Source organism: Periophthalmus magnuspinnatus, chromosome 17 (assembly GCF_009829125.3).
Source record: "Periophthalmus magnuspinnatus isolate fPerMag1 chromosome 17, fPerMag1.2.pri, whole genome shotgun sequence".
In the NCBI taxonomy this organism is placed as follows: Eukaryota; Metazoa; Chordata; class Actinopteri; order Gobiiformes; family Gobiidae; genus Periophthalmus; species Periophthalmus magnuspinnatus.
Window position 1 is genome coordinate 8,366,813 of NC_047142.1, and position 13,168 is coordinate 8,379,980.

The following is a 13,168-nucleotide window of genomic DNA, read 5'->3' on the forward strand; positions in this document are numbered from 1 at the left end:
AAATATTCAAAGAGTCCAGTTCAAGTTCAGTCCTGGTCTAGTTCAAGTTCAGTCCTGGTCCAGTCCTGATCCAGTCCTGGTCCAGTCCTGGTCCAGTCCTGGTCAAGTCCTGGTCCAGTCCTGGTCCAGTCCTGGTCCAGTCCTGGTCCAGTCTTTCCTCGGTCCTAGTCTGATTTTTAGTCTGGTCTTTGGTCTGGTTGTTAACATAGACTATGCTATATAAATGGATATAGCTAACCTCCTTGCTGCCACGTTCCAATAAGGAAGGTAGCATGGTCGGCTCCATCGACGTTGGCTCCAATTCAATTTACATTGAAAAACTGTCGCCTTCTCTCTTGTATTAACCCGCTGTATATGATTCAAGTATTTTTATTTTGCTATTTTGTCTGTAAATCCAGATGTTAACATTAATAAGAGACAAATCGGGTGCCTTCTTTCCCCGTGGACGTTCCGGCTAGCGTTAGCAACAGGTTTGACTGACAGCATTGTTAAGAATCAGTTCCTTGGTAAAGCAGCTGGTCTGGGCTTTACCTTCAACAGCCTCACTCCAGATTGGCTCTTTTGTTGCTATGATACTCACGGTCGGAATTTTAAATATGAACTTGGCTCCGTCTCTATAACCGTTAGCCTCGATGAGCTTCACTTGACTGGAGCCGAACACTATGGATGACTTCCCACTGACTTAGTCCACTTCTTTATACAGTCCAGGTCATGCATTTGACCCTTGGGCCTTCAGTAATGTCCCACTTACACATTACAATCACCTCAATACAGGCTCGTCAACCATCATTTAATTTCAGGTGCATTTAAAACCAATAAGCAGCACTGCATTCACAATTAAGAGTAGGAAACTAAGTTCACAGATACTGTCAAAAATAAAAAATAAAAATGTGATTTAAAGATGCCAAACAAAATGGCACCAAAATGATCTGGAGTTAAAGAAGTCTGTACAATAAATTGTGCAGTTTCATATGACACACAAACCAAACAATAACAAAACAAACTATTCTTTGAAAATAAATTAAAGATGTCATTTGTATTTTTTGACAATAGCCTATGCAACAGCAAATAACTGAAAATATGGCACAGCTGAGATTGAACGAACTTTAGTGCAGTTTTAACTGAAATGACTTCAATGCACCACGTTATTATTAACATTATAAATGTACTTTTTCATGATGGAGCTCCGTCTCCCTGCGTACTGCTAAGCTGCAGGTCCACTCGAGTGTCTCCAAACATTTTGAAACGTGCAGCTCCAAACACCAAATCGATGAGTTGCAAGCAACAGGCATTACCAACAGCACAATTTGCAGCTTTTCTCAGAAGCTGTGACTATGGGTACAGTTCATAGTCGCTCGTCTGGAAATGACGGACAAACCCTTTTCCTTGCTGGGACAGGTTAGTTAGCGCAGGGGTTGGCTGACCTCTTCTCATAATATCCAGCTTTTCATGAAAGGCCTGTCTTGAAAATGACGTGGAAAGTATATCTGCAACCAGATCAATCTCTTCTCCTCCTTCTGCCATTATGGGTTAATAGCACAGCAATAGCTGTTGGATCTCTGGGTTTAGTTTGACATTCTGCAAACTGCCACCTTTCACACTGTAGCAGTGTATATGTGTATCCAATCACAGGACACGTACATGTCCAGTTCAGAGTAGGACCTTTACCCATCCCTGGTATGCAGAATCAAGATCTGACTGGCTATTGACACTGACTGTGTCTGTGTCTACTTACAGTAGAGGGGCCTGCTCTGTTTACTCCCAGGAAAATGAAGGTCCCAGGAAAATGAAATTTGCCTGACAACTCAAGCAGCTGAAATATAATTGGATAAAAACTGTAACACAATAAACAACATTGGAAGTCACTCAACTAAGTGGATATGATATGACATACAGAGAACAGAGGATAGAGAATATTTTTGTTTACATATTTATTGTAGTTCTTTATTAAAATAAAATTGAATAAATTCACTTTCCTGAGCTTGATTAGGCCAGCTGGCCCTGACAGCCCATCACTGCTACAGTCTATAGTCTTTAGCCTGATCTTTAGTTTGGTCTTTATTCTGGTCTTTGGTCTGGTCTTTGGTCTGGTTTTGGTCTGGTCTTTGGTCTGGCTTTGGTCTGGTCTTTGGTCTGGTTTTGGTCTGGTCTTTGGTCTGGTTTTGGTCTGGTCTTTGGCCTGGTTTTGGTCTGGTCTTTGGTCTAGTCTTGGTCCCTCAGACTCTGGTTCAGCCTCTATTAAAGTGTGAACCTTCATCTTTAAACGGCGAGAAGCTTTGAAATGGTTTGACCTGACTCATGATGTCATCACCTTTGACCCTGTGACCTTTGACTTTGCCTCGGGAGCCTATGGACCAGCACTAAATCAGGACTAAACCAAAAGAGAGTAAAGTCAATGTCATGCCTTCTAAATCAGGACTAAACCGGGACGAAAGCTGAACTAGACCAGGTCTAAAGAAGGTCTAAAATAAGACTCTGGGTCTATACCACGTCCACAGTCCACACCTGTCCAATACTTCTGAAGACGTGAGTGTGGTCACCGCTCAATCTCCCAGAGTTCAGATGGGCGTGACTGACAGGTGGATTAGCCAATCAAGGACACACATGGTCTGTCCATATCAAAACAAATATGGCTGTTACGAGGAAAAAAGAAAGGACAAAAATATCACAAGGGTTGAAAAATATCAGAGAGCGAAGCACTAAACTGTTCATCTGAGGGGAAAGAAATGTGATTTTGTTTGTAAATGATGAGTGACCAATGACCTCCTTTCTCTGAAATAAACAAATCTGATTGGACGATCATGTTTGGTTCTGGCTTGAGACGTGACAGAGGGAGTTTGGACCAGACTCATGTCACTTTGTACACAACATACAGACTCATATCAGTCTGGATTTGCCAGGCAAGTGACCCAGCACAAAATTATGGGTGAATTTAAAGCCATATTATGTCATTTTTCTGTCAATTTATTTATTTATTATTCATTGCACTGAAAAACTTGGAGTTCCTCCTCCTGCTTGTTTTCATGGAAATATTGTTCTTTTGGCTATAATGTTCCACAGTATGGCATAAAACCTTTCTATATCCATGGAATCAATCAGGTGACGTGCCACCTACAGAATGTTACAGGGTGCTGCTTTAAAAAGAAAACATTTATTAACCCTGCATCCCCTCCTCCTTCCTGCTTTCTTTCTTCTCTTCTCTCTCACCTCTCTCTCCTCTCTCACCTCTCTCTCTCTCCCTCCTTTCTCTCTCTTTCCTCTCTCTCCTCTCTCCCTCTTTCCTCTCTCTCTCTCTCTCTCCTCTCTCTCTCCTCTCTCCCTCTTTCCTCTCTCTCTCCTCTCTCTTTCTTTCCTCTCTCTCCTCTCTCTCTTTCCTCTCTCTCTCTCTCTCTCTCTCTCTCTCCTCTCTCTCTCTTTGTCTCTCTCTCTTCTGTCTCTTTTCTCTCCACACCCTTTCTCTGTTTAGGTCCCGAGTGCTCGCGGAACTTCACAGCTGCACAAGGACGCCTTGTGACGCCGGGGTTTCCCGACAAATACCCAAACAACTTGGAGTGCACGTTCATGATCCTGGCGCCTCAAATGTCGGAGATCGTGGTGGAGTTTGAAACGTTCGACATGGAGCCTGACACCACGCCTCCACCAGGGGCGCTGTGCCGCTACGACTGGCTGGAGATCTGGGACGGGTTTCCTGCAGGTGAGGGCCTGTGTCAGAGTAAACCTTATTTCAACTTTATTTAAACTTTAAACTTTATTTCAACTTTATTTAAGCCTTATTAACCTGGTTTAATCGAGGACTAAACCAGGTCTAAACCAGGACTAAACCAGATCTAAATCAAGACTAAACCAAGACTGAACCAGGACTAAACTATAACTCAACCAGATCTAAACAGGAATAAACCAGCACTAAATCAGAAGAAAACCATGGCTGGGGTGTAAAGTAAATGCACTATGTAATTTTGGTCCGGTTGGTGGTTCCTCCACCTGCTTGTCTCCATGGAGATGTGATTGCTTTGTCTGGAATGGTCCACAGTGGCATTGAAGTTAGTGCAACTATAGAGAATCTACAGAGCATTTATACGCCTCTCCATAGATCAGACGTATAACTAAGCCTGGTTAGCATTAGCTTATTTTTTCCATGGAGATAGATATATTTAATGCCATACTCTGGAATGTTCTAAGCAAAACAAGAACATCTACATGGAGACAAACAGGTGGAGGACAGGAGGGTGTGGATGGATGTCTCTTACACAGGTGGAGTCCCTCGTCTTGGGGATAGTGTGGAGGGTGTAGGGGGGTGTGGATGGATGTGTGCCCTCAGGGGGAGAAAGTGTAGGGACTCAGATCTGGAGCACACCCAGAAAAAGTCACCTGTTGTGGGGACAGGTTGTCAGTGTGAGGGCGGGGTCACGGATGGATGTCTCCTCAGTAAGAGTCACTCGACCTGGGCACAGTGTGGTGGGTGCAGGGGGGCGTGGTGGATGGCTCTGGCCCATAAAACATCCCTCGTCTTGGGGATAGAATGTTGGATGGAGGCGCTCTGTATGGATGTCTCACCCAGATATTCAGCCTGACTGCCTCGTCTTGGGGATAGTGTGAAGGGTGCAAGGAGTGTGGATGGATATCTCTCACCCAGGCAGAGTCCCTCATCTTGGGGATAGCATGGAGGGCGCAGGGGGGTCTGGATGGATGTTCTTACCCAGGATGCGTGCCTCGTCTGGGGGATAGCGTGGAGGGTGCAGGGGAGTCTGATGGATGAGTGCCCTCCGGAGTGCAGGGGATGTGGGGATGTTTTTGAAGGATGTGGCCTCCTGGAGCAGAACCAGGAGGAAGTAGGCCAAAACAGACAAGACGGATGACATGGAAAGACACGGAAAAACAAGGAAAAACAGGGAAGCTGGAGTATTTTTAGACGTGTGCTGTTACTAAGGCTCAGACGGAGCAGAGAGGAGTCACATAGAACATTAACTGGAGCTGTCATCTTTAGAAATGGGACACCAATAAATTATTTACACCTTAGTAACAAAGAGGTTATTTTTTTACACTTAACCCTGTACTCATGTGATGGAATGGTTCAGCTCTGGTGTAGTCCTGATTTAGTCCTCATTCAGTCACGGTTTATTCCTGTTTAGTCCTGATTTGGTTCTGGTTTCAGTCCCGGTTCAGTCCCGGTTCAGTCCCGGTTCAGTCCTGTTTTTTTTTTGCTCGTATCCTCTCTTATATTCCTAACAGTATTCCCTTTCTGTCCCAGTGGGCCCTCATATCGGGAGGTATTGTGGTCAGACGTCTCCGGGCCGGATCGTGTCTTACACTGGGATCCTGTCCATGACCATCACCACGGACAACGCCATCTCCAGGGAGGGCTTCTCCGCCAACTACAGCATCCGAGCGAGAGGCCTCCCACTGGGGCACGAGTCCTCAGGTCAGCCCTTAACCTCCATCTCCTTCTCTGCTCCATGTGCTCCTCCTCTGACTAACTGGATCCCCTCTGCTCCTCTGACCCTCTCTTCTGCTTCTCTGACCCTCTCCTCTATTTCTCTGACCCTCTCCTCTGCTCCTCTCCTCTGCTCCTCTCTCCTGCTCCTCCTCTCCTCCTCTCCTTTCTCCTCACTTTTCCTCACACATGTATCTTGTAAAGTTGTGAGTTATGCCTGACGTTTGACCCCCCCTGCCCCTCTCTGCCCCTCTCTGCCCCCTGCTGACCTCTTGTGGAATGTTCTCCCGTGGTGTAGTTGAAGATGGTTTAATTTAAAACAGTCTTAGTTGTTCCTGTTTGTTCCTCCTGCTGCAGAGGAGGTGTGGGAAAGGTTCTGGCTCCTCTTGAAGGCCAGAAGTGACGTTTACAGAACAGGAAAACATATAATCCACACTTTGAATCAGTTGAATGTGTACACACTTATATTAAACTTCAAAAAGTTGTTACAAATCTGCACTTTGGGGAAATTAGTGCAAAATAAGTTGTTTCATTCAGTGTTGTTCCAAATGTTCTAAGTGCACTACTAGTTAAAAGTTTACTACTATACATTTTATATACACACAGAACACATTAAATCTATGACACAAGATGTATGGCATTATGTAGGAAGTTAAATGGCTCAATTGAAGTACTTTTTGTCCCTGTTCTGAAGTACTTTTTGTGCCTGTTCTAAAGTACTTTTTGTCCCTGTTCTTAAGTAATTTTTGTCCCTGTTCTGAAGTACTTTTTATCCCTGTTCTGAAGTACTTTTTGTGTGTGTTTTCCAGACTTCTCGTGCCTGGAACCGTTGGGGATGGAGTCTGGAGACATCGGATCAGATCGGATCGTGGCCTCGTCCAAATACAACCAGAACTGGTCTCCAGAAAGATCCCGACTCAACTACAGAGAGAATGGCTGGACCCCCTCTGAGGACACTGTGAGGGAGTGGATCCAGGTGAGACCAGGACCAGGACTAGACCAGGACTGAACCAGGACCAGACCAGAACCAGGACTAAACCAGGACCAGACCAGACCATGACCAGACCAGGACTAAACCAGGACCGGACTAGAACCAGACCAAGACCACACCAGGACTAAACCAGGACCAGGCCAGGACCAGGCCAGGACCAGACCAGACCATGACCAGACCAGGACCAGACCAGGACCAAAGCTAAACTAGGACCACATCAGACCAGGACCAGAACCAGACAAGGACCAGTGCTAAACCAGAACTGAACAAGGGCCAGACCAGAACCAGGACTAAACGAGGACCAGGTGAGACCAGGACCAGAATTAAACCAGGACCAGACCAGACCCAGGACTAAACCAGGACCAGAGCAGGACCAGATCAGGACCAGACCAGGACCGGACCAGGATTGCCAGCTCTTTGTTGTATATTGTTGTTGTGTCCCTGGGCAAGACACTTCCCTCTAGTAAACTGGGGGAAGTGATGATCACATCCCCATTGTCTTGGGACATTTCTTGTCTTGATACAAACTCATCAACACCTACAAAGGACAGGAAGAGGACAGGAAGTGACCAGGGGCTGGACAGGAAGTGGCTGTCATGGAGGTCACACTGTATTGTTGGTCAGTGGAGAGCTGTAACTGAACAAGGCTGTTTTATTCAAGGATGTGTTTTAGTCTTGGTTTAGTCCTGCTTTGGTTCCGGTTTTGTATTTTTATTGTTGTATTGTTTAGTATCTAGTTTAGCCCTGATTTAGTCTTGGTTTAGGCATGATTTAGTCTCTGTCCCTCTCTCTCTCTCTCTCTCTCTCTCTCTCTCTATGTCTTTTTCTATGTCTCTCTCTCTCTGTCTCTCTCTCTGTGTCTATCTCTCTCTCCCTGTCTCTCGCTCTCTCTCTGTCTCTCTCTGTGGCTCTCTGTCTCTCTCTATGTCTCTCTCTCTGTGTCTATCTCTCTCCCTGTCTCTCGCTCTCTCTCTGTCTCTCTATGTCTCTCTCTCTGCGTCTATCTCTCTCCCTGTCTCTCTCTCTCTATGTCTCTCTCTGTGGCTCTCTGTCTCTCTCTTTCTGTCTATCTCTCTCCCTGTCTCTCTCTCTCTGTCTCTCTCTTTGTCTCTTTCTCTCCCTGTGTCTCTCTCTCTCTCTCTGTAGGTCTCTGTCTCTCTCTGTGCGTGTCCCTCTCTGTCTGTGTGTGTGTCTGTGTCTGTGTGTGTGTGTCTCTGGCTCTCTCTCTCTTTCTTTGTGTGTGATTCTCTTTGTCTCTCCCTCTGTCTGTCTCTCTTTGTCTCTGTCGCTCTCTCTCTCTGTCTGTCTGTCTCTCTCTTAGTCTCTGTCCCTCTCTCTGTCTCTCTCTATCTCTCTCTCTTTGTCTCTCTCTCTCTCTGGATCCTTTGCTCTCTGTCTCTCTACCTCTATCTCTCTCTCTGTCCGTCTCTCTCTGAGTCTTCCTCTCTGGCTGTTTTCTCTCTGTCCCTCTCTCTTTGTCTCTGTGTTTTTCTCTCTCTGTCTATCTCTTTCTCTCTCTTTGTGTGTCTCTCATTGTGTCCTTCTATCTCTGTTGCTTTCTCTCTCTATGTCCCTCTTTGTCTGTGTCTTCCTCTCTGTGTGCGTCTCTCTCTCCTCCAGTCTTGTCTCCCAGGAGGATTTAAAAGTTTTATCATGTCATATTTTCAGTTTTACGATGTTTAGCCCCGGGTCGATCACATGACCTGTTTTATGATAAATGTATGAACACATCTGCGTCAGACGTAAAGGAATCATTCTGACCGGGACCATTTCAAATCACGGCACAAACACTCAATGTAGCATCATGGACAAAGAGACGTGTTAGTCCTGATTATTCCTGGTTTAGTCCTGGTTTAGTCCTGCTTTAGTCCTGGTTTAGACCTAGTTTAGACCTGGTTTAGTCCTGGTTTAGACCTGGTTTAGACCTAGTTTAGTCCTGGTTTAGTCCTGGTTTATTCCTGGTTTAGTCCTGGTTTAGTCCTGATTTAGTCCTGGTCTAGACCTAGTTTAGACCTGGTTTAGTCCTGGTTTAGTCCTGGTTTAGACCTAGTTCAGACCTGGTTTAGTCCTGGTTTAGACCTGGTATAGACCTAGTTTAGTCCTGGTTTAGACCTGGTTTAGTTCTGGTTTAGACCTAGTTTAGTCCTCTTTTAGTCCTGGTTTAGTCCTGGTGTAGACCTAGTTTAGACCTGGTTTAGTCCTGGTTTAGACCTGGCATAGACCTAGTTTAGTCCTGGTTTAGACCTGGTTTAGGAGTAGTTTAGTCCTGGTTTAGTCCTGGTTTAGACCTAGTTTAGACCTGGTTTAGACCTGGTTTAGCCCTGGATTAGCCCTGGTTTAGTCCTGGTGTAGACCTAGTTTAGACCTGGTTTAGTCCTGGTTTAGACCTGGCATAGACCTAGTTTAGTCCTGGTTTAGACCTGGTTTAGGAGTAGTTTAGTCCTGGTTTAGTCCTGGTTTAGACCTAGTTTAGACCTGGTTTAGACCTGGTTTAGCCCTGGATTAGCCCTGGTTTAGTCCTGGTTTAGCCCTGGATTAGCCCTGGTTTAGTCCTGGTTTAGTCCTGGTTTAGTCCTGGTTTAGTCCTGGTTTAGACCTGGATTAGCCCTGGTTTAGTCCTGGTTTAGTCCTGGTTTAGTCCTGGTTTAGTCCTGGTTTAGCCCTGGTTTAGCCCTGGTTTAGTCCTGGTTTAGTCCTGGTTTAGTCCTGGTTTAGTCCTGGTTTAGACCTGGTTTAGTCCTGGTTTAGTCCTGGTTTAGTCCTGGTTTAGTCCTGGTTTAGACCTGGTTTAGTCCTGGTTTATCATATATTTTTATTCTGACTGAGTCTCGGCTCTGGTCGATTTAAAATCTGCTGAAAAACTAAAGTTGAATATTTCAGCCTCGAGGGAAAAAGAGAAATGATTTTTTTCAGTTTGAAATGAAATGATCTGAAACGCTTCACAGGAACATTTAATCAAACTCAACCCAGAGCTAAAGATTAAGAACAAGGGATGTGTGAAAGAGAAGAGAGCGAAGAAAGGGATGGACAGAGAGGAGAGGAAAATGAGAATGAGAAAAAGAGGGAAAAGACCGGTTTCTCTGAGATTATGAATGAGGGATCAGGAAGACAGAGATGAAAGAGAGGAGAGAGAGAGGGGGGAGAGAGGACAGTCATGTTTTATCTGAATTTAAAACGAGCATATTGAGATGTGAATGATCCTATCTCCAAAAGAGACGTGAGAAGACGAGAGAGAGGGAGAGGAGAGAGAGACAGAGGGAGGAAAGAAAGACAGAGGAGAGAGAGAGAAAGGAGAGACAGAGAGGAGAGGGAGAGAAAGGAGAGAGCGAGAGAGACGGAGAGAGGAGAGAGAGAGAAGGAAAAGAGAGGGGCGAGAGGGAGAGAGACAGAGAGAGGAGAGAGAAAGGAGAGAGACAGAGAGAGAATGAGAGACAGAGGGAGAAAAGAAAGAGAGGAGAGAGAAAGGAGAGAGACAGAGAGAGGAGAAGAAAGAGAGAGAGGAGAGAGCGAGAGATGCAAATAGAGGAGAGAGACAGAGGGAGAAAAGAGAGTGGGTAGAGAAAGAAAGAGAGAAAGGAGAGAGACAGAGAGAGAGAAAGAGAGAGACAGAGAGAGGAGAAGAAAGAGAGAAAGGAGAGAGAGAGACTCATTAAAAATAACTCATTAAAGTGATTGCTATTTTCAGTTTTATATGTGTGATGAAAACTTTACCACACACTGTCCTGTGCTGTTCTGAGCTTTTGTCCATATACTCTTTAGTCTTTGTGGATCAACCCCGCTCAGCCGAAATTCAGTGTGTAGTAACTATTTGGCTGAGGTGCACGTATATGGCACAACAAGAGCTGCTTTCTGATTGGCTGTCAGCTGTGTCACAGAGCTTCCTGATTGGCTGTCATGTTGATTTGACTCTGGACTGTAAACCAGCCTTGAATGTGATTCTCATATAATTCATTCATTGCACTTCCTGTTTCCTGTCAGGTGACATTAATGCACTTCCTGTTTCAGGTGGACCTGGGCTTCCTGCGCTTCATTTCGGCCATTGGGACTCAGGGCGCCATCTCCAAAGAAACTCGCAAACACTACTACGTCAAGTCTTATAAGGTGGACCTAAGCTCCAACGGAGAAGACTGGATCACTGTGAAGGAGGGATCCAAACAGAAGGTAAAGAGGAGGACAGGGAGGAAGAGAAGAAGAACACATGAAACACTGAAAACTCCATTTAAAATACAGGAAGACATTTAAAAAATTGTTGATATTTATTTGTATTAGTCTAATCATAATTATTGTGTGATTTAGACAAGTTTTCCCCTTGCTCTGTTCCACCTTGTGATGTCATGAAGTGGTAAATACTAGTTAACAGCTCCTCCTTTCTGTTTGAAGGAAGGGATTGTGTCATATTGGGCTTTAAAATCTACTGTGACCTAAGTTTTAGTGAAGTCATTGCATCATTTAAAACTAAACTAAAGTAAATTCCTTGTTTAAAATCCTGAATCTCATGTTTTAATTATGTTTCTTTCAGCTGTTTGAGGGAAACCGGAATCCGACAGATGAGGTGCGCTCCTTCCTCCCCAAACCCACCCTGACCCGCTTCATCCGGATCCGGCCCATGAGCTGGGAACAGGGAATCTGCTTGAGGTTTGAGCTGTACGGCTGCAGGACGTCAGGTGAGTCCCCGTCACACCTGTCGCACTTGTTGCCCCTGTTGCCCCTGTCGCACCTGTCGCCCCTGTCAGAGGGTGTGTATGTCCTCCCTGATTTCTCTGATTGCTCTTGAACACTACCCTTGCTTGATGATGCTGGAGATGGTCTCTGGTCTCTGGTTGTGGGTTACACTCTTGCACATAGAGGTTGGGGGTTAGATTCCTCTCCTTTTTCACAAACTGTCCTTGCTCAGTGGTGCTGGGAATGGCCCCTGGTCTTTGGGGGTTGTGGGTTTGATTTCTCTGGTGTCGCTTGAAGACTACCCTTGCTCTGTGATGCTGGGGATGGTCTCTGGTTGTGGGTTAGACTTCTCTGGTGTCTTGCATATAGAGCATGTGGGTTTGATTCCTCTCGTCTTTGATCTGTGCTTGGTAATGCTGCAGATGGTTTCTGATCTGTGGAGGTTGCTGGTTTGATTCCTCTGGTGTCTCTTGAAGTCTACCCTTGCTCGGTGATGCTACGGATGATCTCTGGCGTCTGTGGGTTAGACTCCTCTTGTGTCATGCTCATAGAGGTTGTGGGTTCGACTCCTCTGGTTTCTCTTGCAGACTAGCTTTGCTCGGTGATGCTGGAAATGGTCTCTGGTCTCTGGTTGTAGTTTGGACGTCTCTGGTGTCTTGCATTTAGGGGGTTGCGGGTTTGATTCCTCTGGTGTCTTTCGCAGATTATCCGTGCTCGGTGATGCTGGGGATGGTCTCTGGGCAGATCACAGACCCTCAGATTTCCGCTTCGTCCTTTGCCGATCGTGGGTGGGTGGCAGAGAACGCCCGCCTCTTGACCGGACGCTCTGGGTGGACGGGGCAGCAGACCAAACAGCCCTTCAAGAACGAGTGGATACAGGTGAGTTACGTGTTTTTTAAAGAGAAGAAAAATTCCACCATTTATGGCCTCTAAACTCCTCAAGTTTTAAAGCTTTCTGCCATTTTATAACTTTCTAAAACATGTCTGAAGATGTTTTAGATGTCATCTGATCTGTTCTCTCCCAAGCCTTATTCAAACCCTCCTTATAGTTAGCAGTACAAGGCTCCACCCACAAGCCTATGTCACCTATGCTCCATAAACACACAAACACATTATATAAAACTGTATACAACAACTTCATAAACCTGATGTGATGTGCAGTAGTTTCATAGCACGCTGATTGTGTTGTGATAGTGCTCTGAAGGGGGCGTGACTTAACCCGAAGTGTGTCAAAAACGAATGACTCATAATAAACTGTTTTCAGTGAATTTAGCATTTCCACAACAATAAAAGATAACATGGTGATCTAAATATGATATGTGTTGGCGGTTAATACCCCAGAGAAGTAAAATACCCCCTCTTTATGTTGGTAGTTTGGATTGGAGTTTGAAATGTAATGGTCCATATGGTGTTTTTTCAATTGCATTTATACTTTTACATCTATTGGTCTACATGTTAACTTTGTTTAGTTGTTTACTTATTTACGGTTTACTCTTTGTTTGTTTCTTTGTTACCAGGTGGAACTTCTGCAGGAGAAGCTGTTGTTACCTGGTTTATATATCTGTTTATGTTTTTATCAATGTGTTTGTTTTTTTCCAGGTGGACCTTGTTTACACGTTTGTTTATTTGTTTGTTTATTTCCAGGTGGACCTTCTGCAGGAGAAGCTGTTGTTACCTTGTTTACATGTTTGTTTATTTGTTTGTTTGTTTCAGGTGGACCTTCTGCAGGAGAAGCTGGTGAGTGGAGTCCTGATCCAGGGCGGGAAACACAGAGACCGGAACGTTTTCATGAAACGCTTCAGAGTCGGACTGAGTTTAGACGGAGACGAATGGAACATCGTCAAAGAGGACAACTCCACCAAGCCAAAGGTACTACAATACTAATACTACTATTATGCTACTACTGCTACTAATACTTGTAATAGTAATAGCAGTAGTACTAGTATTAGTAGTAGAAGTTGTAGTAGTAGTAGTGGTAGTAGCTGTAGCAGTAGTAGCAGTAGTAGTAGTAGTAGTAGCAGTAGTAGTAGTAATAATAGTAGTAGTAGTCATACTAGTAGTAGTAGTAGTACCGTGTGATGAGG

The 13,168-nt window shown here is 45.0% G+C and overlaps 1 protein-coding gene across 1 annotated transcript in view; it reads left to right on the top strand.

The window, feature by feature from the left end:
* LOC117385139 (neuropilin-1a-like) overlaps positions 1-13,168 on the top strand; it is a 45,915-nt gene that overhangs the window by 25,071 nt on the left and 7,676 nt on the right. The window contains exons 4-10 of the mRNA XM_033982418.2: positions 3,467-3,694; positions 5,249-5,419; positions 6,241-6,407; positions 10,428-10,583; positions 10,942-11,086; positions 11,788-11,963; positions 12,798-12,953. Coding sequence (XP_033838309.1) covers positions 3,467-3,694; positions 5,249-5,419; positions 6,241-6,407; positions 10,428-10,583; positions 10,942-11,086; positions 11,788-11,963; positions 12,798-12,953 — 1,199 coding nt within the window. The remainder of the gene's footprint in view (positions 1-3,466; positions 3,695-5,248; positions 5,420-6,240; positions 6,408-10,427; positions 10,584-10,941; positions 11,087-11,787; positions 11,964-12,797; positions 12,954-13,168) is intronic.